The 25,840-nt window shown below is 54.3% G+C and overlaps 1 protein-coding gene across 3 annotated transcripts in view; it reads left to right on the top strand.

Annotated features, from left to right (window-relative positions):
- The first annotated feature begins 17,015 nt into the window (after nucleotides 1-17,015).
- The window catches only part of COL16A1 (collagen type XVI alpha 1 chain), a 51,901-nt gene continuing 43,076 nt past the window's right edge, over nucleotides 17,016-25,840 (top strand). For 2 of the 3 annotated variants that reach the window (XM_070459076.1, XM_020882771.2), the window contains exons 1-10: nucleotides 17,016-17,384; nucleotides 18,937-19,043; nucleotides 21,323-21,397; nucleotides 21,505-21,622; nucleotides 22,479-22,602; nucleotides 22,913-23,179; nucleotides 23,794-23,874; nucleotides 24,044-24,169; nucleotides 24,952-25,005; nucleotides 25,308-25,334. In XM_070459076.1, the coding sequence (XP_070315177.1) occupies nucleotides 18,971-19,043; nucleotides 21,323-21,397; nucleotides 21,505-21,622; nucleotides 22,479-22,602; nucleotides 22,913-23,179; nucleotides 23,794-23,874; nucleotides 24,044-24,169; nucleotides 24,952-25,005; nucleotides 25,308-25,334 (945 nt within the window). In that variant the 5' untranslated portion in view covers nucleotides 17,016-17,384; nucleotides 18,937-18,970. The remainder of the gene's footprint in view (nucleotides 17,385-18,936; nucleotides 19,044-21,322; nucleotides 21,398-21,504; nucleotides 21,623-22,478; nucleotides 22,603-22,912; nucleotides 23,180-23,793; nucleotides 23,875-24,043; nucleotides 24,170-24,951; nucleotides 25,006-25,307; nucleotides 25,335-25,840) is intronic. The other variant, XM_070459077.1, reaches the window with a different exon arrangement.

Here is a 25,840-nt window from a genome sequence, read left to right as displayed (position 1 = left end):
CTGAAGAGTGAGATGGATGCAGAGAGACCAATGAAGAGACCACCCATAAGAAGGAAACTTGAATTAGGGGGATGCTACAGAGAGGGTACGGAATCTATATGTATGCAGCAATGGAATTATCAGCCCCTGGTATGGGCGTTATCAGAAGGAGCCAAGGGCGACTTGTGGGCTTCTGTCTTACATGGCTGGATGGATGACCATGCCATTGAATTTGGAGGCCAGGAAGAGGACCAGCTGTGGGAGAGACAGTTATGACTTTCACCTTGAGCCTGTTAACACTGCAATACATTGGAGATAGTCAAGGGGGAATTTCAAGTAGGAAGTAGTTGGTTAGACATACAGGACTAGAATTCAGGAGAAGGGCGGGACTAGAGTTACTGACATGGCAGGAAGCCATACTGGAGCAGGCTGCAGGGTGAGGGGGAGGTGAAGAAATTAAGGCAGGATAGACAATTCCTGAAGTGGAGCTATGAAAAGAAGGAAAGCTCAGGGGTCACTGTTGACTCTGAAGGTGAAGTTACCTGGAGAGGATGATGGAATGTTTCCAAGGATGGAGAGGCTGTCCTTACCCCCTCCCCAAGATCCTACATAATGATAGGCCAAAAATAACCAGCCTTACCATCCTGGGAGGCAGGGTCCTGAGCCCTGGTAATGGATATCATCACAGAGATTGATTCTGCTCATTTGCTGGGCGGCAGGCCAGCCACAGTTCCTAAAGGAGGGTGGGGGAGGAGAGGGATGGGCATTCAATGAAACCTTGACTCTAAGGTCTAATGGGAAGAGGAACTCTGGACTCTACGGGGAGCTCCCAGGCACAAGATGGACAGACAAACCCACTGCCTTGGGCTCTCTGCAGCCCTTGTCCCTGTTCTTTCCGACCAGGCAGGAACAGGGGTGAGCTCACCCTACAAGCTTCAGCTGCCTACTGACCCTGCTCCAGGCTTGTATGTCCCCATCCCAGGCCGTGGCACAGCACAGCCCCAGCCATCAATCCGGGCATCCCCAGGGTCAACCGAGAAAGTCAATATTTAATTTGGGCACCATGTTAATGCCATCGATTGCTGACTCCCCTCCTCCACTTCCTCGGACTCATTTGTCACTTCCCACCCATGGGGGGCAGGGTGGGGTGATGCAGTACTGGAACCCAGGGGCGGCGGAGCTCAGCCAGGGTCTGCTTGGGAAAACTGGCTGCATGTGGGGGCGCTGCCCTTAGCCACCCAGCCTCCCATTCTCCCTGAAAACCACTGATCTGCTTTGTTTGAGTTTTCTGAGCTGTCTCCAGTGAGGAGGAGGTGGGGAGGTCCACATTCCTTCCAGGCAGGGACTGAGCCGAACTCCCTGCAGGGTCCAGGTGTGGCCGCAGGTTGAGCAATGAAGGGAAGGATAGAAGCCATGAAGGACCTCCCGTGGGACTAAAGCGAGGGCCAATCCTGAGACCCAGAACCCGAGGGCTGTGCTGGCTCAGGCTTCTGAAGCTCCTCCCAGGTGCCCGCCACTGTGCCCGTGTGATGCTGTGGAACCCACACAGGGACTTTATATGGAGTCCATCTCTGGGCCCTGGAGATGGGCTTCGGGGAGAGTTGAGCTTAGAGGCCTAGAGCCCCTCTGAGCAGTGAAAGAGGCCGAGGGGAAGGCAGAGCCCACCTCAAGGCTGGGCTGGGTCCAGCTCCTGTGTGTTCTCGTCAGCTCTGTGGATCCAGATATGGACTGGGGGGCCTTGCCTCCACACCCAGCCCAGCCCACCCACCCTCAGGAAGGGCATGGACTCTGCTTTATGGGCCAGGCCTGTGCTCACAACTCCATCCCCAACTTCTGTTCGACCTTGGGCAAATTAAATAACCTCTCTGGGCCTTAGATTCCTCTTCTGAGAAGTTTCTTAGGGCCTGGATCATTTTTTATAGTTTCAGAGGGCCAGGGATGGGCAGGGGCAAACCTTGGTGGCCCAAGGGGGTATTATGAGAGTTCTCACACTGAGCAGTTGTCACACCTGGTGCAGCCTTGAGAAGCTGCTGGCAAGGATGCTCTGAGGCTGCTCACTATCAGTTAGGCCTGGGCCACTGTGGCCCCCTAGGTGTTCCTCATTATGCAGAGCTCAAGAGCCAAGGCTGTGTCACCAAGGGGACAGTTGGGTCAGGCCAGCCATGTGGCACTGGGTGTGACCCAACAGGCAGTCCAGCTTGGGGCACCAGCAAGGTGGCAACAACATAGGTACACACACACACACACACACACACACACACACACACTCTCACATGTGAAGAAATACTGCTTTGATGAACTTGTCCAGAGTTTTGTGATTGAAAAATCTACAAGAAGTTGTTTTCATTTCATCAGACATGTAAGTGTTATGCCTCGTGGGTTATTGCTATTTCTGTTATGAATCATGTATGGGGAGTATGAGGACATCTAAATGTCTTAGTCTGGCCCAGATGACTCCCATCCTGAGCTGCCCAGAGACTTCACAGCAGCCCAGATGACCCACTTGGAGCCACTCAGTCAAGCCTAAAGCCAGAAGAGCCTGGCTTGGTCATTCATTTATTCAGTAAACATTATCTGATGTCACGTTGTGCTAGGCCCTGAACTGGGCACTGACAATGTAAAGATGAGGAAGACATACTTCTTAAGAAGGACACAGAGGAGGAGGGAAGCAAGACAAAGGGATGGATTTTGTTTCCTCTGCCCAAAACCTTCCAGGGGCCTCTTGTTTCTCTTAGAATAGAGTTAAATTTCCTTCCTGTGGTCCCTGCCCATCTCTCTGATAGAGCTCCAGTCACATGGCCTCCTTTGTGCTCCTTGAACACAGTTTCTGCCACCCCAGGGCCTTTGCATATGCTATACCCACCACTTGAAAGGTTCTTCCCTGGTTATCTGCTTTGCTGGCTCCTCATCTTTTGATTGAAGCTCTAATGCACCTCCTGCATACCCCTTGCCCTTCTGGACCATTTTTAATCCCATCACCCTGATCCTTCTATAGTACCGCTTCTCCTGGTGAAATTATGGCATCTATCTTCTGTTTGGGTTTCCCTGGTGGCTCAGATGGTAAAGAATCTGCCTGCAATGTGGGAGACCTGGGTTCAATCCCCGGGTTGGGAAGATTCCCTGGAGGAGGGCTGTCTCCTTCACCAGACTGTAAGCCTGTGAGGGCAAAACAGGGTGAGTCTCTGACATTCACACAATTGTCTGGCACATGATAGGAACTTCATAGCTAATGTTGAATGAATCAGTGAATGAATGTGCAATTTAAGGTTCCCATAGGAGATCAAGGGGCAGGTATCCAGGAAGCTGGTAGAGCTAAGGCTCTGACCCTTGTTTCCCTACCGTAGACCAACTGCATCTGCATCTTTAGACTTGGGGGTGGAGGGAGGGTGTTGTATGTGCAGTCCTGGAAAGGGGAGAGCCCCAGAGAACACCAGCATTTGAGCATGCATATTTCAGGAGGCTTCTTCCTTGCATATTAACTTGCTACTGGACTGGCAGCTCCAGCTGCTGATGAATTTTTTAGTGTTAGGGCCAATGGTTGATTGGGGATGAAGGCCACGTCCACTTGTGTGGGGGAGAGTTATGTGCACCTATTTAGGCAGGGGTTTGCTCCTGGATGGTCCCTGGGTGCTACCACATGTAGCTACGTGTCTGAGTGGGCTCTGCCCTTAGCTGGCCGACAGCACACATGGGTGATTGATGTTTTACATGCCATCACTTCCAATCCCAACCCAGGGAAAGAAGGGTCCTTAGAAACCACGAGTTTCACTCCCCCCCTCCACATTGTGCAGAGAGGGAAAACAGGTCCACAGAGGGGAGAGGTTGCTCAACATTACACCAGGAGTCCATGGAGGGGAGAGTCAGGACTAGTGCTCAGTGGACACTGAGCATTTATGGAGAGCTATGGTGAACCTGGCGCTGCTCTGGGCACTGGGGACTCATCACATGAGGGAAGCTCACGATCCAGGAAAAGGAGCCTGGGAAGAGGGAGTCAGACCTGGACATGAGCAATAGGCCCAAGAGCAGGAGGCGTCTCCTCTGCCTTTAGGCAGAGGGTGTCAGGGGAGGCACTTAAAGAAGACCACACTTGTACAGAGCTTTGAAGGATGATTGAAAACTCAGCAGGCAAAGAAAAGGGAAAGGACACTGCTGGTGGAGGGTGCCATGTAAGCAAATGCATAGAGTTATGAAACAACCTGGAAAGTTTGGAAAATTGCAAATCATGAGGTTTGGGTGGAGAGGAAAGTGTGAGGAGGATGGGCTGCAGAGATGAGGTGGCGAAGGGAGGCAGGTTCCGATGGAGTGGGCCTTGTGGGCCACAATAGGGGTTTGGATTTTATTCTGAGGGCTGCTGGCAAATCACTGGAACAGACTTGGGCTTTAGAAAGATTTCTGTAACTCCCAAGGAAAAATGAATTCAACAAATACATTTTGAATGCATCCTTACAATGTACCAGGCACTGCGCTGGGTCCTAAGAATTCAATTCTGAATGAGGCACACCTAGTCTCAGTCCTGCAGTTGGAAGCACAGACAGGTGGAGCAGGTGGGACTATTGGCACACGGACTCAGGAAACACCCTATTTTTGTATTCTCATTAAATCAGCTCCAATCTGACTCTCACTCTAAGCCCTTTCCTACATGTTGGCAGAAGATTCGATCTCAACCATCCTTGGGGCTGCCTGTCATTTCCCTATAGGCTTGTTCAAGGACCTGCTGTTCCACCTGGGATCTAAACATGGAGTCCTGATTCTGGGCAGACTGGTTACATAGAGATAGGTGCTCATTATACTAGTCCACGGGGTCCCTTGACTTTTGGCAACTCAGCTGTTCCTCTGCCACCCAGAGGCATTGAGGTTGGTACCCCAGTGCTTGGGCTCCGGCCTCCCCAGGTGTTCCACCCGTCCCCTCAGTTCCCATTATCTGTTGGGATAGGGCCTACCAGACCCCAATCTCCACCATTCAGACGACCCCTGCTTCTGAATCCACTGCAGCTAGCTGCGTGCTCTCCTTTCTCTGCCCTCACTGGCTGCCCTCTTCTCCCCATCCCTTGGGAATACCTAGTGCAGTCACTTCCAGAAGGTTAGCTTTTTCAAAAGTCAGGATGAGCCATCAAACTTCAAGCAGCTTTTGTGTTCAACCCCTCACAAGTTCCCCGAGGCTAGAAAAATCAAAGGGCTCAGATACCAGCTTGGAACTGGGAAGGGAGCAAAATAATTAACATCTCAATAAAATATACTGCCACAAAAGTGGATAGGTGATGAGAGACCCAGGAACTGGGTCCTGTGGGAGCTCAGACAAGAGGTACCTAACTTATGCCAGAAGGTCAGGAAAAGCCTCCCAAGGAGGGGACCTTTTTTTTTTTTTTTTTTTGCCAGACAGAGTCCTGAAGACAGCAAGGGAAAGTATTCCAGGAGGAGGGAACAGCAGGTATGAAGGCCTCGAGGTGACAGCCAGCAGGGGTGTGTGATGAACTGATAACTGCTCTGTGAGAATAGCTGGGATTGAAGGAGGTGAGTCTGGGTGATGAAGGGTCTCCCAAGTCCCAAGCCAAAATTTGGAATTCATCTGACCACGAGAAGCCATGGAAAAAAATCAATCAAGGAAGTGACCCAAGCAGAGGTCTGGTTCAGAAACATTTGGTTGACTAGTAATAGATGAATGAATGGGGAGAGGGTAAAATTGGAGGCAGGGAAGGCAGTTGCCAGGAACTGCAGGGATCCAGGCAAAGGGTGGTGGCTGCCTGGACCCCTGATGGTGGCGGTAATGAATAGAAGAGGGCATTATCCATAAGTAATAAGGGAAAAGGGACAGGTTTTGGGGGTAGGGGGAGGGTGGATCTTCGGATGACTATCAGGGGTGAGTCCGTGAGACGGAGCAGAGCAGGATGGTGGTTTGAAGGTGTCAGCAGGAAATCTAGGGAGAAGGAAGGATTGGGGTGCAATGGACCCCTCCCCGCACCCCATCTCTGCATCCCGCGATTCCCAAACTTCCCACTAGATGGAGGGCTGGTGCTGGGAGACCGGCTCCGCCTCTCATCCTCTGCCCCTCACCCTCAGTGGGCTGGGCCTCCACTTGGGCTTCTCCAAACCCCGTGTGTCCCTGAACTCGACCCAGAACACATGTATCAATATTTAGGGTCATCAGCTGTCCCCACTCCCTAGGACTCTCTTCTCAGCCTCGAGGGACCAGTAGTAAGGGCCCTCTGTGCCAGGTCCCCTCTTCGTAGAGCTCTGTGCCCAGGTGTACAGGGGTGTTTCCGTGCTGGGGGCTGCCTCCACCTCTTCAACCTCCAAAACTGCCTGGCTCCCACAGATAGGTCCCCAGCCTAGAGGCATCCCCATCAATGGCGCCATTGTTGCCCTCGATGCTCTCCTTCTCCCGACCTTACGCTGGGGGAGGAGGCCCCCATCCCTCTCAGTTTTGCCCCAGCCCCCAAAGACGGGCCCAGTTCCGGTGCCAGGCAGTTAAGGAGAATGGCATCCAGGCCTTCCTGGACTTTGGGAACAGGATACGTGCTGGGCTGTGGGCGGAGCTAGTTAGGAGGCGGGGCCTAAGGTGGAGTCAGGGATGCCACCCGGGCCGTGGGTGTGGCCCAAGGCGGGATAGGGGCGTGGCCTATGAGGGGTGGAATTGGGATCTCCCGAAATTGGAGGCATCCTCCCCTCTCTCGCTGCACTCCCCACCCCCGCCCGTCCCAGCCACTGCGGTCGCCCGGGAGCCCTGCCCGCTCCGGCTTTCAGTCCAATAGCCAGACAGACGGACGGTCGGGAGGCTCCTGGCCCCACTTAACAGAGGTCGCTTCTCAGGAGGCCGCGCCCAGCTCCCTGAACTGTCAGGCCTTGCGGAGCCGAAGGGGAAAAGGGTACAGATAGATTTTCTGGGCGCGCAACCCCCCCACCCCCGCCCCACACTCCGTGTTTCCGTTCTTTTACTGGACAGACAGCTGGAGGTCCTAGGGCTTAAGTCCTGAGCTGGAGAAGCTGGTCAGGCGCCTGCATCCCTATGAACCTCCCCCGGCCTCCCCTTCCCTGCCCCTCGACGCTCAGGCCTGGAGCCGGCTCTAAAAATAGATCGAGGCCCGGGAGCGTGCCTACGCAGGAGGGGGTCTGGGAGGCCTGAGTCACCCTGCCGGCAGGGCCTTCCCCCGTCTCGCGAGCCGAGGCCGCCTTGACGGCTAGGCATCGCTCCGATCCTGTTGGCCCGACTCTGCACTCTTGGCCGTGCCATGTCCCCCTCCCAGGCCCGGGGAGCCAGCCAGGCGATGGCGGACCCGGCCACGTGAGCGGTAGCAGCCGCAGCCGGGATGGATTAGGAGTCCCCCGGTCCTGATTTATTAGTTGTTTTTGTGTGCCTGCCGGCAGCGCCCCCACTCCCCACCCGCCCCCGGGGCAGTCACGTCTACACCTGCCCTTCTCTCCTGCCCAGGCCCACAGAGAAGTTCTAGGCTTCTGGGTGGGGACGTGGCCTCCGGGCAGCAAGAAGTCCCAACTTGGATCTTTGAGGTTCATTAGCATTCCCATTCAACAGATGAGAAAGCTGAGTCCTGGAGAGAGGAAGGGGCCTATCACACAGTAGATTGTGCTGTGATATTCCTGGGTTCAAACCCCAGCTCTGACTCCTAGTCAGCCACTTCTCCGGGCCTGTTTCCTTAAAATAAAGTGCTCAAGTTGAAGATGACACCCATTCACCTGTAAAATTGGAATAAGAATAGATACTTAGGATTGTCCAGACGATTAAAATTATTCTTTAAAAAGCAGCAGTGACCTGCTGAGTGTTGCATGTGGGTTTAGTTCCAGCTCAGCAAGTCAGTTATCTCTGGCACCTATTTTTCTCGCTTCTGGATGTACAGAGGCGGATTAATGGGTGTGGTGTCGTGAGCCCTACCTCCTACATGGAGGGGCTCAGTAAGATGATTGGGGCCTGGTTAGGGCGCTTAGGTGAGTGGAACACGGGTTAGAGTGGAGGGAGGAAGGGCAGCATCCTGGCTTTGCATGGGTCTGGCTCACCTGGCTCAGGTAGTAAAGAATCTGCCTGCAATGCGGGAGAGCCTGGTTCAATCCCTGGGTTGGGAAGATCCCCTGGAGAAGGAAATGGCAACCCACTCCAGTATTCTTGCCTGGGAAATCCCATGGACGGAGGAGCCTGGTGGTTACAGTCCATGGGGTCCCAAAGAATGGGACACGACTGAGCGACTAACGCAGACTTCCATTCTGAGGAGGGGGCATGTTTGGGTCATTACAGGTTTAAGAGCCTCAGGCTCAGCGAACAAAGGGGCTCAAGAGTCTCTAAGATCATCTTTTCCTTGTTGGCAAAGGGCAACGGCCCTGAATCCAGGTCCCCTGTCCCAGGCTCTTTCTCCCCACCTTCCAACCACCTGTCCTCTGTCATCCAGACACTAATATCAAGCCTTTTCTGAATGATCAAAGCTGACAATACTCCAGTTGGTTTTGTTTCTTTATGATATATTATTTAGGCCACTTCATGGAAAAAATTGTCTGATATCTATTGGAAATGTCATTGACCTTTCAAAGCTACATGAAATCAGCTTTGTAAATAGGAAGGCAAGTGGGCTGGGAAGGGACTGCCAGCAATGAACATGGGTGTAAAACACAGGGCAAGAGTGCCCGGTGAATTAGCAGCCCTCTCAGTACTAATGATGTTAATAATTAACATTTTTGAGCATTTACTATGGACTTGGCTTAGTTTCATGTATTATCTCATTTAATCCTCCCGACAGTTCCATGTGGTTAGGTGCTATCATTATCACCCCATTTTACAGATACGGAAACTATGGGCTTAGAGAGGTGAAGGAAGAAAACGAAGCCGGGAAGTAGCAGAGCCAGGAACAAACCTTCTCTGAGCTTAGATTTTATTTCCTGTCTTGATGAAAAAGTTGGATTTTCACCCTGAAAATCCACTCCCTCAGCCTCCCTTTCTAGCTAGGTTGTCAGCACTCCCCAGCCCAGCCCCGGGCACTATTGGGAGGAGGTGGGGCTGGGCAGCAGCCCGTTTCTCTCCACCCAGAGTTCCAGGATTCAAAGAATTTATGAGTCCAACTGTCTGAGGCTCTTGCATGCAAAGACAGAATCTGGGAGTCCCCAAGTGCTCCTCTCCCCACCATGCCTTACCCAGGAGACTCCTTGGCTTGCTCTCCACCAAAGGGAGTTTGTCCTGGGCCCTGTTTCATTCCTGCTGCCAGTATTTATAAAGGGCCTAGCCTCTGTCACATGCTCTAGGGATAAAATGGTAGCAAAAACAGGGCTTTCTGTGGCTTACAGTCTAGCAGGCTGATAATTAATTACACCCCTCCCTCTTCCAAGCTTCTGCTCAGATCTGCCCCTTCTGGGAGACTGTTCCCAATTGCCTTCCTCAGCTCCTTTAGGAAGGAAGATGAAGATAGTCTCAAAGCTAAACATGGGAAGGGCAGGTGGGAAGGGAAGGCAGCCAACAGACTGTGTTTGTTGTGGTGGTAAGGTTACACTCTCTCACCGTGTGTATGGAATAGCTAGCATCTATTGAGTTTCAGGAGCTGTGCACAGCACTTGAAATGTCTCATTTCAGGGAACTCTCACAGCATCTCTGTGAGCTGTGGACAATTCCATTTTACCAACAGGGAAACTGAAGCTCTCTCCAGGAGATGAAGGGATTTGCCACAATTTACACAGCTGCTAAGGGGTAGGAGTGAGGTTTGAACCCAATTATTCTGAGGCTGTAGCCACCACCCTTAACACTATGCTGAGATTTTGTTTGACTTTTAGGTAAAGAAACTAAGACCTAGGACTTCTTGGTGGTCCAGTGGTTAAGAATCTGCCTGCCAGTGCAGGGGATACAGGTTCTATGCCTGGTCCTGGAACCATGGCCTGGGTCACATGCCAGGGGGCAACTAAGCCCATGCATCTCAATTACTGAGCCCATGTGCTGCAACTGCTGAAGTCTGTGTACCCTAGAGCCTGTGCTCAGCAACAAAAGAAGCCACTGCAATAAGCCCGTGCACCAAAGCAAAGAGCAGCCTCAGCTTACCACAATTAGAAAGTCCGCACACAGCAATGAAGACCTAGTGCAGCCAAAACAAATAAATAAATAAAATTTAAAGAGAAAGAAACTAAGACTTAGCGAGGCCCAGTGATTGGCTAAAGGTCATACAGCACAACAGAAAATTGTGGATTGAGTTGGTTGGTACCCAGAAGGATGCTTGGATAAAGGTATACAAGCTACCCCACCAGGCCTTTAGGAGGCCAACTCTTGCACCAGAAGGGATTACTGGGAATGGGGCAGGGTCTAGAGGAAGACTGGTGGGGGGCAGGTCTATCTGAGGGTCTTCAGTGCTGCTTGTGCTGCACCCTCATCCCTGCCCCCCAGGCCCGTGCTATGGGGCAGAGGACCCTTGGGATGTCTTGGCAGATGTACTCTCCTTCCCATGTGTGTTCTGAGATGTCATCTTTTTGTCCTGCTCGGTGCAGGCCTGGGGAGGTGGCTGGTAGACAGGAGAAAAGGATGTTTAGGTCCTTCACTGAGTCCTCCACCCCCCTGGGGGCTTCCGGTCTGTCTGGAGAGGAGGGAGGTGCCCTTGTTGGGGACGGTGACACTGGTGAGCGTTTATGAGCATATTTTGTAGGTGCTGACACCAGGAGAGCACCTTTCCCTTCGTCTATCTCTGCCTTAATCCTTTCAGCAAACCCTAAGTGACAGATACTGTATTTCTGTATACTGATACTGTATACAGATGCTGTATTTCTGTTTATCCAAGGAAGAGGTGAAGTGATGCCACCAAATTACAGAGCCATGATTTGGACCCAGGTATAGGCGATCTAACACCATGCCCTTCTGCAGGGCTTCTCACATGTGGTCCCTGGGCCCCAGCACCAGCGCTGCCTGGGAACTTGTTAGAAAAGAAGACAGCTGAACCAGAAACTCTGGGGGTGAGAGGCTGACAGTCTGTTTAACAAGTTCTCCAAGCTCCCAACTTCTACCCTCCTGCCTTATAGGCCCTGGGTGAGAGTGGGGCAGGGTGCAGGTGACCCATCTAAGATCATGGGTCCTGGAGTCAGACAGAGCTGAGTTCAGGCAGAACTAAGTTCAAATCTCTGCCCCACCCTTTCCAGCCCTATGACTTTGAGATTTTAATCATGAATCCTTGCTTTCCTAGCCTGTGAAGTGAAGGTGGTAACAGTGCCTCCCCTCCTAGAATTGTTGCTGGTGAAAGATATCATTTGACAGATGAAAAAAAATGGCAACTCAGGGGCCTCCTTGGGGGTCCAGTGGTAGAGAATCTGCCTTGCAAAGCAGGGGTTGCAGGTTCAATCCCTGGTTGGGGGACTAAGATCCCATATGCCGAGCTGCAACTACTGAGACTTTATGCCACAACTAGAAAGTCTGTATGCCACAACCAAGACCCAACACAGTCAAATAAATATTTTATAAAAAAGAAAAGAAAAAATGGTGACTCAGAGAGGGAAAGGGACTTCCCAGACCCCTGCTGTGTGGGCTCCTTTCCAGAGAGGACTCTGCCCTGTGAGTCTGTCTCAGAGTGACCGTTTCCCATCCAGCTCCATCCTGGCTAGCTGTGTAACCTTGAGCTGATTACTCATGTTCTCTCTGCCTGTCTCCTCAGGCTTAGAGTGGGGATCATAACAGTGCCTGGGCTTCCCGCCGTTGTGGCGAGACTAAAATGAGTTTCTCCGTGCGTGGTGCCAGCCGGCACTTCAAAAGGGCTCAATAAATGTTAGCTGCTGTTATTGAAGGCAGAGGCAGGATCAACCCCTGTGTCTTCTAATGGCCCCCAGTCCTGGTCAGAGCATGATTAAGAGTTTAAAGGAGGTCAGAGAGCGTGGGAATTCTGAGGAGCGGAATCTTCCCCTTGGAGAGAGCATTTTGGACAGGATCATTCTGTATTGTGAGAGACCATGCCGTGCCTTGTAGGATGTTTAGCAGCATCCTGTGGCCTCTACCCTCTAGATACTAGGAGGTCCCCCCACCAAGCTGTGATGACCCCAGATATCTCCAGACGTCACCGAATATCTCCCGGGGAGGAAAATTGCCCCTGTTGAGAATCACTGAGATTATCAGGCAGGGTGGTTTGAGGTGCTTTAACACACCAGGTGGGTTAACACAGGATCCTATTGTTTGCCTCACGGGATGGTGGGGAGCCTGGGGTCCAGGGTCACACAGCAGGTAGAGGTGGGCCTGGCATCCAGGGCTCTTGTGCCTGTCACCTCTCCACAGGTCCCTCCGAACAGGTGGGCAGAGCCCAGGGGACAACCAAGCTGGAGCTCAGGATGCCTGGAGTGTCCCCGCGTCCCCCGTCGGGGTCTTCCTCCCCAACCACTGCCGCATGCCTGGCAGTGCCCATCAGAGTCTGGGCTCGCCTTTCCAGAAGCTCCAGGGTAGCCAAGCCAAGCAGGTACCTGGTGCCAGGTGCTACTGAAGTTGGGCATCTAAGAATGTAGCCAGGGCTGGGGTTGTCAGTGTGGCGCTCGCCATGCCCCTGAGGGGGAGGGGGGCATCAGCAGAGTGGAGCATCAGCCCGCCCGCCGGGACCATAAAGCTGCCACCAGAGGTGAAAGGTGGGTCCCCCTGCCACTGGGATCCAGAGAGCCTTGGAGACGTGGTGACAGGGCTGATTTAGCGGGGGAGGAGGGAGAATGAAAGGCAGTCAGAGATAAAAAGCCAGAAACAGAGGCAGAGAGACAGAGTGAAGAGAAGCAGAGAACACGGATGAGACAAAGAGAGACAGGAGAGAAGGACATAAAGACGCAAAAAATGCAAGAAACAGATCAGAGACACACAGAGAGATGCAGCTAGAGAAGCAGCTCCAAAAATAGAGGGAAAGAGAGAGTCAGAAACATAAGCAAAGATGAGAGGGAGCTGGAGAGGGGGCTGGAGTCACAGAGAGGCAGGAAAGAGAGCTAGAGAATTAGATGCAGAGAAAAGAGGCCAGATTCAGTGAGGGAGGCACAGTCAGTCAAAGAAGACAGGACAGAGACATCCAGAGACGCTCAAGGGGCTGACCTCTGCCTCTTCTCTGTGACTCATGTCCTCTGGGCATGTGTGTGTATCTCTGCCCACGTGCACATTCATGTCTATGTTCACGTGTCATTCACCTCCTGTGGGAGCCATCTGTGTCTGAGAGCCCGGCAGTGCTTGGGTGCGTTCATCTGCTAATTTACCACTGGCTGCCTGTGGGGTGCAGGGCAGTGGGTATCACTGACCAAGGCCCCTCATGGAGATGCTTGCTTATTCATAGAAAAAGTATACAAACAAATACCAGAGCTGTGCAGAGATGTGAAACAGAGTCATGTATTACAGGACGACTCAGGGCTCCTCTATACCTGGTGGTCAGGGAAGGTCACTGAGGAGGTGGCTGGTGAGGCGAGACCTGGATGTCAAAGAGCCAGCCTGGCAAAGATCAGGGGCAAATCCTTCCGGAAGGATGACTTGGTACAAAAGTCCGGAGGAGAAAACCAACTTGGTGAATGCAAGACTGAGAAAGGAGGCTGGTGGGGCCACAGCTTCAGGGGGTGAGGTGGCTGGACAGGAAGGCAGAGGGCAGATCATGAAGGACTTGGTAAGGCCAGGGGAAAGATGTTGGGGTTCTTCTAGGTGAAATGAAACCTAGAAGATTGAAGCCGGAGAGTGACGCCAACAGATACAGGTTTGGAAAGATTTCGCTGGCTGCTGGGTGGGAAGTAGGGGGTTGGGAGGCTCCTGCAGTAGTAAGGCAGAAGAGGTGGGTGGCTTGGGTGAGACTGGGGAGAAGTGGGTGGATGCGGGCTGTGTTTTGGGTGTAGAATCAACAAGATAGTGGGGATGGCAGAGAGAAAGGAAGGAGCCAAGGATGACTCCTGGGTGGTTTGCCTGAGCATCTGAATGAATTATGGTGGTGTTTACCAGCATGAGGAAGACACGGACAGGCAGCTCTGTGGGGAACAGTACAGAAGTCTGTTTTGGCTGTGTGATGTGCCTGTGTGTGTATGTGTGTGCACCTGTGTGCACATCTGCTAGGGCCCAGGTGTGCACGTGTGCCTGTGTGGGTTCAGACCACCTCTTGCTTGGCTCTGTGGGGGCTCCTGGGCCTGACCTGGGACCAGGCCCTGTCTTGACTCTTCACTTCCCCCAGCCCCAGGTGCTGCCCCTGCCAGATGGGGATTCCTCAAGGGCTAGCAGGAACAATGGGGTGGGCAGACCCTTGGTGCTGCTGACATCTGGGCACACAACCCCAGGCCCAGGAGGCCCGGGAGCCCCGCCCGGCAGCGGCAGGCAGGCTCCGGGGCAGCTGGTGGCGATTAGCAGCGTTGATTACCTCGTGGCGATGCCATCTGGGGTGAGGGCGCTGAGCCCAGCCCCATGGGATACCCTGCTTGCTGGCATGCAGGGCTTTCTGGGGCTGAATGCATGTAAATGTGTCAGTGTCGCGGCCTGTGTGTGTGTGGATGCCCATTGGTGAGTACATGTCTGAGCAGGGGTTCCTTGGGAGCCGCATCTGTGTGGCCCCCTGCGTCTGTGCACATGTGTGTGCTGCAGGTCTGCAGGTTTCCCTGTGTGCATATGTGAAGAATGATGCCTGTGGGCACGGGTGTGTGTTTCTATGTGTATGTTTGTGCACACACGTCTGCATGTGCCTGCATGTGTTTCTTTGTGTATATCCAAGTACATGAAGTACTGTATGTGTGCTTTCTGAAATGATGCACCTGTGTTTGAGTACACCCAGGGATATATTTTTGTAGCTTCATCTGTGCTCACACATGTGTCTCTGTGTGTCTGCTTATGTGGAGGAGAATCATGTGTGTGCCTGTGTCTGTGTGAACCTGTCTACATTTGCACATGGAGTCTATACACATGTGCTGTGAGAGAACATATCTAACTCTCTGCTTCTGCATGGGTCTGCATATATGCTTCTGCATATATGTGTCTGGGGCAGGGAGCGGCACAGGCCTATTTCTAGACTGTGTCTGTGATAGTGTATCCAGGCATAGGGTGTGCCCCAGGCTTGGCTGTTCTTATGTGCACCCTTGGGGAGCTATGGAAAGGGATCTGGACTCCCCCTTCTCAGATCCCTTCTGCTCTGGGTTCAGCCATCCCCTCCTGCCTAGGAGGGTCTGGGGTATGAATGGGGGAAGGATTGGGGGTGCCCAGGGTGGCACAGTGATTAAGAGCATGTGCAATGGACCCAGGCTAACTGACGTGGGCCCCTGCCCCACCACCCACTATGTGACCTTGCAAGTTGAGTCATTCCTATGCTCTGGGTTTCTCCATCTGTAAAACAGGGGTAAGCATAGAATTCTCTTTCTGGGGCTGTTGTGAGGACGAAAGGAGCTAGCCTATGTGAAATGCTAGCACAGAGCCTGACCTCTGTCTGGGTGTTGTCTATTCATTCCCAAGTGCCTGCCGCTGGGGCAGCACCGTATGGAGACAGGGTCTGTGCCTACCCACTCCTCAGGCCAAAGCTCCCAGAAAGCCCCACCCCCTCCACTTCCCGCCTGCTGAGCTCAGCGCTTCCCAGGCCCTGCCACTGTCGTAGCCACATCTGGGCCGGCTCTGCGCAGGGACCACAGTGGTGCGCCTCCGTGGCCACGGCTGGGGTTTCCGCTGACTCAGCGCCTCAGGCTCTGGAGGCGGGAAATCCCAGTCCTGTCCCCCCCACCTCCACCTCAGGTTACATGGGGCCACAGGGCTATGGCTCCACAATGTTGCTTTTCCAGGAAGCGCCCCGCCCCCCCCAATCAGGGGACTCCAGTTGCTCCCCCCACAGGCATTCTTACACTCAAGGACTTCTTGAACCTACTTCTCTATCGTTCTTTATCCTTGGGGCCCAGAAATTTGCTAGTCCCTTAGGAGGGGGAGAGACTCTTAGGAGGGTCACCTTGATCATCCCCCTGCCTCTAGACAGAACTAGACACCTTACCTGCTTCCTTCTCTTTGGAAGTCCAACCTTCTCTTCATCCAACCTCAATTCCCCTCGCTTCCTTGGATCCTGAGCATGAAGCAAAACCCTCTCCATTGCTGGGCTGGCCCAGCGTCACCCCCTCAACCCCATCCTCCATCCTCACATCCTGCCAGCATTCACCATAATAATGATAAAACAGCGAATATTTATTGAGCTCCTCTTTCATGCCGTTGGGAAGCACTTTTACAGACTAATTCGTTTTCTGCTCACAAAGTATATGCAGTCATTATCCCATTTTACAGATGAGAAAGTAAAGTCATCGTTAAACAGTAAGTTCAAAACTAGAGGATAGGGATTTGAGCTCTTCTAACCTCATTGGGGAGAAGGCAATGGCACCCCACTCCAGTACTCTCGCCTGGAAAATCCCATGGGCAGAGGACCCTGGTGGGCTGCAGTCCATGGGGTCGCTAAGAGTCGGACACGACTGAGTGACTTCACTTTCACTTTTCACTTGCATGCATTGGAGAAGGAAATGGATTCTCTTGCCTGGAGAATCCCAGGGAGGACAGAACCTGGTGGGCTGCCTTGCTGCCGTCTATTGGGTCGCACAGAGTCGGACACGACTGAGCGACTTCACTAACCTCATGGAGTCAGGAGGAATAAGGGGACCCGCTGGGTTCCACTTGTCTGGAATTGAGTCCAGAGAAGAAGGGGTTAATTTAGCACCCTCCCCAACTCCTGGAGGGCGCCCCCCTCCCCCCAGTTCAGACGGTCAGAGAACAGAGTCACAGGGAATGTTAGGCTCAGAAACTGGAAAAAGCTGACCAAGGAGGCTTGGGCAGCAGCCACGTCACGGATGCTGCGGAACTGGGGAGGAGGGTCTTCATTCCCCCTCCCCCAGCCCCACCCCCGTTTCTGGAGGCCCAGCCGGGGAAGGGGAAGGGGGTGGCAAAGGGGAGGCCTTTCAAGCTCTAGGCCTGGCTCTTAAAGGGCCGAACTCCCCCCTCCCCCACCCCCCCCCCGCCCCCACCCGCCTGCAGCCAGAGCCCCCTTGCAGGGCAGCTCTGGACACGCAGGGTCCCGCCTAGCTCGCTCGCTCACCTGGCGGGCAAATGGGAGGGGCGGGTCTGGGAGCGCAGCCAGGCCAGCAGCGGGGCCGCGCGTCCCGCCGCCTCTGCCACCGCTGGAGCCCTCTCCCGGTCCTCCCTCCCTCCTCCAGCCTGGCGGGCGGGTCCAGCTGTGTTCCATTAGCGGCCCTGGCAAGTCCCCAGCCCCCTGGAACCGCCCCCTATTCCCCCACCCGGAGTAGCCGGCAGTCCCCGGCAGTCGCGCGCGCGGGCGCGCGAGCGGGACAGACTTCAGCCCCCAAAGCTCGGGATCCGGGAACTTGGGGTCCCCGAAGCCGCCCAGAAGTGATCGAGGACCTTTCAGTGGGCCGAGGAGCCCAAGCCCTGCTTTCTGGAGTTGGCTGCGTGGGGTTGCCTGGATTACTCAGTGAAGTGGGGGCGATCCCCAGCCACGGTAAGTGAGAGTGGAGGGGTTGCCTCCCGGCTCTGGGCTTGCTGTGTGACCTGGGGCAATAGGCATTCCCTCTCTGGACTTAAGTCCTCTTCTTTCTAGCAGGATAGGCTCTACCTCCATCGCAGTTCTGACTCTCTCTGCCCCCGAATCTGTGCCTTCCTATTGGGATAGGATCGTTTCCTCGCGGAGGCATCTCTCCCATCTCTGTAGTGCCCTGCTCTGGCTGGGGCTAGGTGAGTGGAGGCCAGAGGTCAGGAGCAGGAAGGGGACAGGGAGCCCATGGAAGTTCATGCCTCCACATGCGCTCACTTGCCTCTCACAGCTGGCAGTCCTTCCACTGACTGGCAGGAGGGGGAGGTCAGGACAGGAGTGGAGGGATAGGAGGTGCATACCTGCAGGATGGGGAATGAGTAGCGTGGGGGAACAGTTCTGCCCCAAGAAGAGGGAGATTGGGGTCCTATCTCCAAATATATGAAGGTGAGGGGTCCTGCCTGCTCTCATTCTCCATCCAGAACTGAGGGAGGGGGAAACAGAATTCCTTTACAGCTGGAGAGAATGAGGTCAGACTTGCATAAGAACTTCCCAACAGGAGGGCCTGCAGGAAGGGTAGTCATCGCCTGCCTGTGTGCACGTGTATGTGTACAGGCTGGTGTGTCTGGGTGGCCCCTGAACACATGTCTCTGTGAGTCTGCCTGTTTGTAGGTAGGCTTGCGTGCACACAGTGCACAAATATGCCTGTGTGTATATATGCCTGTATATCTGTGTGTATCAAGCCGACACACACATGACTGTGTGCACACGCGCTGGCTGCCTGTCTCATGGGAGGGTGGATGATGTATGGCTTGGCTGTCTGCTTGCTGAGCCTGCATTGATTTATCTGGGCCCATCCATCAGGGTTTAATAAAACTAAAAGACGAGCATCCATCAGCAGGGGAGACTGGCAACAGGGTCCTGAGCCCAGTGACCGGCTCTCCCGCCCACTGCACACATGAGGGAAGCTTCCTTGGCCTCTGTGATGCCTCTAGGAGACTCAGCTCAGTTGTCAGTGCCTTGTGGGTGCCAGAAAGGGCCTGCTGGCTGAGCTGGGTGCAGCTAGCCAGGTAACAGATTAGCATATACCAATACAGTGCACAGGTTGATAAAATATTGAAATACTTCCAAGCGTCTTGGCAAATAGCCTCTGCCTCAAACTTCCGCGCTATCCCCAGTGACCTGCCCTTTTAGGACCCTCTCGATCTCTCTTCAGTCCAGCAACTGTCCACTAGCACAGCCCGATGCTGCCTGGACCTGGTTTCACAGCTCTAGCCAGCATTCTGCGCTGGCTGCTGGATGTCCGTGCCATACCGGTGGTTAAATATTTTGAATATCGCCGCGGCCCAAATCCTAGCCCAAGGCCTGTGGTTGGGCCTCTGAGAGGGACTGATGCCTGGCCAGACCTCCTGTCACCCCAGGACCAGCGCCTGGGCCCCACGGGCTGGCTGCTGCCTGCCCACGTGTGGAATTGTGCTCTGTGAGCTCCGAAATCCACCTTCCCCCTCCCTATGGTTTTCAGGTGCTGTGGCTGCAATTGACTTCTCTGGACCGGGATGTGGGCATCTTGGGCTCCTGGCTTGTGGCTGCTCAGTCTCTGTGTTACCTACAGCCATGGGGCAGATGCAGGTGAGATGACATGAGGATCGGAGTGCCATAGGCCTGCCACTGGCTCTTGAGGTGTGGGGTCCCATGCAGGTATGTGACTGTGGACCTCAGTCACGTGGGCTATAAATGCCAGAGAGTCCAGAGGCTGAGCTCAGGGTGGCCTGAGCTGTTTGCACACAAGAGCCAGCGTGAGGCGAGCTAGAGCAGGGGTTCCTGACCTCCGGGATCTAACACCTAATGATCTGAGGCGAAGGTGATGTAACAATAATAGAAATAAAGTGCACAGTAAATGTAATCGTCTTGAAACCATCTCTCTTGAACCCTGGTCCTTGGAAAAATTGTCTTCCAGGACACTGGTGCCTGGTGCCGAAAAAGTTGGGAGACCACTGAGCTAGAGAGTGTGTGTTTCTGTCTACATGTCTGTGTCTCTCTGGGCCTCTCTGTTTTTACATCTCAGAGCTGCTCTGTGCTTCTGTCCATACTCCTATGTCTCTGTGTGTGGGAAGAATCCCCCTCCGCAATACATAAACCCAACCTGTACCCCAAGGGCTGGTGAGGCCAGCGTGGTGGGGAGGAGCCGGCAGCAAGCTCTCCTTGCAGACAGGCCAGGAGTCTCCAGTCCTTTCCATGGTGGAGGATCCATCCTTCAGCCCACGTGCTCCTCCTCCTCCCCCGCGATCTTGGATAAAGGGCCTGCCTCAAGGCCCAGACGCTGGATAAGACAGAAGGGTGTAGCTTTCCAGGGCCCAAAGCCAGAGGAAGTTGACCGGGCAGCTTGCCCTGCCCTGCTGGGTGCCCTCTGGCTATGTAGTTGAGCAGAAATAGAACTCCTAGAACCCCCAATCCAGCCAAAAGAGGCAGAAAAACCCAGGGACAGATGTGAGAGGGTGTATGTGGCAACCTGTGGGTTGTGTGTCTACACATGTGTTTTCGCATGTTCCCACGTATGCTTTACTCTCCTTTCCCTCACCGGGTCCCCTGGGAATTGAGGCAGAAAATTTCAACATCTGTAAGGAATTTGGGCCCCTTGCCAAGGGGTGAGTCACCCCTTGCTGCTGCTGATACTAAAGACGGTGATAGTTTTTCTGGCCAAACCTGGGGCAGAAGGATTCAGGGAGAGGGGTTGGTCACTGAGCTTAGGGATCCAGAATTCCTTCTTCTAGCTAGGGATCCAAGGAGTCCAGTGTCCCGGCTTCTAGGAGCTATATCCATCGCCTTGTCTCAGCTACCCTATCTGCATTGATGAAAAAGCTCTCTCTCTTTTTTAAAATTCTAGCGTCTATCTCTTCTGTTGTAGTACCTCTCTCAAAACTTCTCTTCAATCAGCCCTAGAGAAGAGGCAGGCCCGTGGCTGCCTACCTGGTCCCTTTAAGGTTTTGGAGACCTGAATAAGCTATCCCCTTCTGCAGGAGCCTCTACCCCCTTCATATATCCTGTCTGGAGCCCTAAGGCTCTGGTGGTTCCCTTGAGCTTGTGGTCCACTCAGGCCCTCAGTCTCTCCTCACAGTTTCATAAGATGGCTATCCAGGTGAAAAGTCAATCTGTTGACTCAGACTTGTGTCTGGCCTGCTTGTCTGTTTTGGCTGCGGGAAGCAGAACCCCACCCATTGCTAAGAGCACATGTACCGGTGGCACATGGCATCCCTAGTGGCCCAGGAGTCTACAGCTCACACAAGTGCAGACACGCGTGTGCACAGATACATAACAGAGTGTGCACGGATCTGACATCTTGCCCTTGAAGTGCTCCTTTGTTCCCCACTCAGGTGTATGTCGTGGGGTATGTGAGCTGTCTAGAGTTTCTTTCGTTCTCTTGCCAGACTGGCCCCTGTCTTGGGGGTCTGGAGGAGATCTGGGTTCTAGGAGTTCTGATCTTGCTCAGCTATGAACTCACTTAGTAGCCTTAGGCCAGGCCTCAGTCTTCCCATCTGTGCTCTGACTCCCATGGTAGGTAGGTAGGTTTAGTCGCTAATTTGTATCTGACTCTTGCGACACCGGCAGGCTCCTCTGTCCATGGGATTTCTCAGGCAAGAATACTGGAGTAGGTTGCCATTTTCTTCTCCAGGAGATCTTCCTGACCTAGGGATTGAACCCGGGTCTCCTGCATTGCAGGCAGACTCTTTACCAACTGAGCCACCACCAGGGTCAGAAGGCAAAAGCTGAAAGGAGGCCGAGGCAGAGCCCGGCTGAAGATTCAGAGTGGGGAACATGAACTGGCTCTGTCCCAGGTTCCCCAAGAGCCCAGCTGTGCCTCCACCTCAGCTGAGCCCCCCCAGATGCCCCTACTGCCAATTCTTTTCCAGGGGAGCAGTGCCCACATTCACAGCAAGAAGGACTCAAGTTGGAACACAGAAGTGACTTGTCTACCAACGTGACTGGTGAGCGCCCAGCTCAGCCTGTTGTTCCCCCTCCGCCATCTTCCTGGAGTGGCCTGTACCCCACTTACCTGCCCAGCTGAGCTCGTCATCTGGTGTCTCCCCTAAAGGCTTCAACCTCATCCACCGACTCAGCCTCGTGAAGACGTCTGCTATCAAGAAGATCCGAAATCCCAAGGGACCACTCATTCTGCGACTGGGAGCAGTCTCAGTCACCCAGCCCACGCGGTAAAGGCCCCAGTGTGGCCACTGGGAATCAGTACTGACCTCAGCCACGCTCCCCAGCAACTCTGCATGTGGGGCTTAAGCTCAGGGGGAACCCGTGGGTCATTTATCTCGCTCCTTGCCAGGAGTCAGCCTGGTCCCACTCCTGGGCCTGGCAGGGTAGGCAGGGAGGGACTGGCATGCCCACCCTCTGTCCTTTCCCCATCTCTGGCTAGCAGTAGATGAGGACAGGTCTGCATCCCATGGGCACTGTGAGGACCCCAGGATGGAGGAGGGAGCCTGAAAGAGTTGGATGTGTTTGTGTGTGCACATGTGTGTGTTCACATGCGTTGATATGTGTCAAGTCCAAGCTCCTACAAGTTCCTGAGTGTTCTGGCCTCGGCTTACCTCTCCAGCCTCATCTTCCAGAATGTTCGTTTTTCTTTCTTGACTCTCTATTCATGCTCAATCCAGTCATCTTTTTTCAGTATCTTTTCCCTTCCCCCAGGCCTGGTCATGCTCCCCATGGCATCCTGGTTCCTTTGGAATCCTCCTGAAAGAGTGAAACAGTCATTCTGAGGATTTTTTGTTTATGGCCTTATCTTCCCCCATCATCCCATCAGACTTGCGGGCTGCCTGAGGACAGGCCTCTTCTCTTTCTTTTCACCTGTTACCTGCAGCAGCCAGACCACCCCCGATGCATAGTAGGCCCTCAAGAATTGTCTGTAGAATGAATGGATGTGTGTATGTATATGTGTGTCCATTGGACGTTGTGTGCCTATGTTTGTCTTGTGTAAGTTCAACAGTGCTGAGGGCCCAGGGTGGGCAGCGGGTGGTCTCTTACCTGAGCCTCAGGGCACCCTTCCTGTTCTACCCCCAGACGCGTGTTCCCTCGGGGCCTCCCCAGTGAGTTTGCCCTGGTGCTGACACTACTGATGAAGAAACACACCCACCGGAACACGTGGTATTTGTTTCAAGTGACCGATGGAGATGGGTACCCGCAGGTGAGCCTGGCATCCTGCTCGCTCCACCCCCGTTGCTCTTGGGTATCGAGTGGTTCCAGTCCAGCCCAGCTTCTATCCCAAGCTTGAGATCCTGGAGCCTCCCTGCTCCACCCCAGTGCCCACCCTTGAGGCCACCCCAGCCCCCCATCCCATTCTTTCAGAAGGTATTTCTCTGTGACCCCAGCCAGCTTTCCTCACTTTGTGGGCTGTTTCCCCTCTTGTGAAATGAGCAGGAGGGCCCTTACCTTTGTCAGGCTGTGGCTCACGGGGCTCTGATTCTCTGTCCTTGCCTTTCCCCACCTCCACACAGATTTCCCTGGAAGTCAACAGTCAAGAGCGGAGCCTGGAGTTGCGGGCCCGGGGCCAAGATGGTGACTTTGTGTCCTGCGTCTTCTCAGTGCCCCAGCTCTTCGACTTGCGTTGGCACAAGCTGGTGCTGAGTGTGGCCGAACGAGTGGCCTCCGTGCACGTGGACTGCATGTCAGCCTCCTCCCAGCCCCTGGGGCCCCGGCGAGCCATACAACCTGTGGGCCATGTCTTTCTGGGCTTGGATGCTGAGCAGGGCAAACCTGTCTCGGTGAGTGCTAGGTCGGGCTTGGACTCTGCTCCCACTTTCTGGGAGCCTGAGTCGGCTCCCCAGAACCTATATCTCACCAGAGCCTTCCCTTGCTCAGAATCCTCTTATGGTTCCCCACTGACCTCCAGATGCAGCCTGGACATATTACCCTGGCATTCAAGGTCTTTCATGACCTGGGCCCTAAAATGTCTACAAATGTCTACCTTCTGCTCTGCCTGTCCATGCACCTTGACTCTGGTTGATCTCGTGCCGGCCATCCATCTCACCTAATACTTTCACACCTCCAGCCTTTGCCTATGCTGTTACCTCCACCTGGAATGTTTGTCCTTGTACACCTACCTGCCAAATACCTACTGGTCCTCACGGCCCAGCTTGAATGGAACCTCCTCTTCTCCTCTTCCTCTGGCCAAAGAGAACGTTTCTCCTGCCTCTCCCTCTTTCTTGAGTGTATGGTTTTGCTTTGTATTTTGCGACTATATTCTTGATGGTCTCCCAGGCCAGACTGGAAAGCCTCTGAGGGCAAATCCTGGGATGGAGCTAACTCTATGCCTCCTTGGGGGCCAGGACACAGAGCTGTTTGCTGAAATGAAGTGATACTTGTGTGTCCCCTGCAGTTTGACCTTCAGCAGGCACACATCTACTGTGACCTGGAACTTGTGCTGGAGGAGGGCTGCTGTGAGATTTTACCAGGAGGGGTGAGTGGCCTGGACCCAGCCCAGCTGGAAGAGGCTGGGGCACTGCCCTGGGGCACAGTGTGCTGGAGAACGACCAGGAAGGGGATGCCTAGACATCTTAGGATGCTGAGTGGGTGAAGGGGGGCTCCACCTTCTGTACTGACCCCAGCCCTTCCCCCACACTGAACAGTGTCCCCCAGAGACCTCCAAGGCCCGCCGGGACACCCAGAACAATGAGCTCATCGAGATCAACCCACAGACTGAGGGCAAGGTCTACACCCGCTGCTTCTGCCTGGAGGAGCCGCAAAACAGCAAGGTGGGTGGCCAGGGTGGGCAGACGTGGGCACAGGCACGAGTGGGCCTGTCCCTCCCCCGATCTGACTGAGGCCTGCCCCCAGGGTCAGTTGGTCACGTGCGCCGGGGCAGGGAGGGCACTGGAAGGCCTGCCTATTTGCTTCACGCCCCTACTGGATTCTGAGAGGCAGAGAGACAGCCCACTGTATGACCCTGTGCCTGCCTGCTTGCTGGCATTGAGAACTGTGCCTATCGAACTCTGGCACTAACCAGAACTTCACTGGTACCATCCCAGACCCTGGTGAGGGAAGGATCAGGCTGGCACCCAAAAGCATTTTCTCCAGGACACAGATACCTAGGGTCAGAGGCCAGGCGCCACACTGCTTGCCTTGGGGCTCACTCCTTCTAGGCTCAACCTGGGCCCATGCCAGGCTGGTTCCATGCCCAGCACCATGGCCAGCTGCCCTGCCTGCTCCCAGATTCTTTAGGGGGTGGCAGGGAAACCCAGTTCCTCCCTTAGCCCCACCCCTGGCCCGGCAGCCTCCCTGCCCACCAGGCATCTTGCCCAGCCTTTGGCTCCAGGAACACAGGATCCCATTGATTCATGGTCTTGTTTTCTCCGACATCACGTGGGTGGAGGGAGAGAAGGGGGGTGGACTGTGAAGGTGCCAGGGGTCTGGGCAGGCTCTCGATACCCTGGGAGCTGCCAAATCAGGCTGAGGGGGTCCCTGGGGTCCATGCCCCTGCCTGGGGGCCCCCAGAACTGTCTCCTTCTCAAGATTTCCCCTTATTCTGTCTGCCCAGGTGAATGCCCAGCTGTCGGGAAGAGTCAGCCAGAAGCCAGAAAGAGGAGCAGAGGTAGAGACCGCCGGTGGGCAGAGGAGCCCATGGTGTCCTCAGTCTGCCCTCAGTGTCCTCTGTAAACCCCTTGAGTACGAGACTCTCTCCGCCCACGCCCTTCCCACCTGCCCCAACTCTTGGACAGAGCTTAGGACTTGAAGATGCCAGCTCTGAGAAGGAAAGCTGAAGGGGGGAGAGACAGAAAAGTACCTGGCTTTGTGTAGGGCACCCACTCCTGGTGGTTCTTGGGTAGGGATCTTGGAAGCCATGCTCTGCCCCCTCCATTCCCCGCCCATTCTCATGCCCCCTCCTCTTCCCAGGCCCACCAGGAGACAGCAGCCGATGAGGTAAGCCTCCCATCTAGACTGGAGAAAAGAGCTTGGTTGGAAGGGTGCCAGCCTGAGCCCTTTGGACAAGGCTTTGGGCCCTTGGAGTCTGGGCATGGGGGTGTGGGATGATCACACAGCTCCCAGCATTCCTTGGGGACTTGATGCTGGGTTCTGTCTGCCTGCTGCTTCTCCTTAGGAGGTGGGTGTTTAGCCCTGGACACTCCTGTTGAGTGGGCAGCAAATGGCCATGTGCATTTTGGAGAGAGCCCAGTCCTTGCCCATGGGACCCTGGATTCGGGGTCTCACTCTGCTCCAGTATGCTGTGTGATCCAGGGCCCACTGCTGTTCCTCTCTGGGCTTCAGTTTCCTCATCTGAGAACTGGCTTGGCTCTGGGTTGGATGGAGTTGGGGGATACGGCCTATTTGATGGGATTTCAATCTTTATGCTCCTCAACTCCGCCCAGAAACCAGTGTACCTGGTGTGTTTATGGGGGCCAGTGGGGTGCAGGAGGCTGGTCCTGGGC

Source organism: Odocoileus virginianus, chromosome 30 (genome assembly GCF_023699985.2).
Source record: "Odocoileus virginianus isolate 20LAN1187 ecotype Illinois chromosome 30, Ovbor_1.2, whole genome shotgun sequence".
In the NCBI taxonomy this organism is placed as follows: domain Eukaryota; kingdom Metazoa; phylum Chordata; class Mammalia; order Artiodactyla; family Cervidae; genus Odocoileus; species Odocoileus virginianus.
This window is presented reverse-complemented; position numbering and strand designations above follow the sequence as displayed.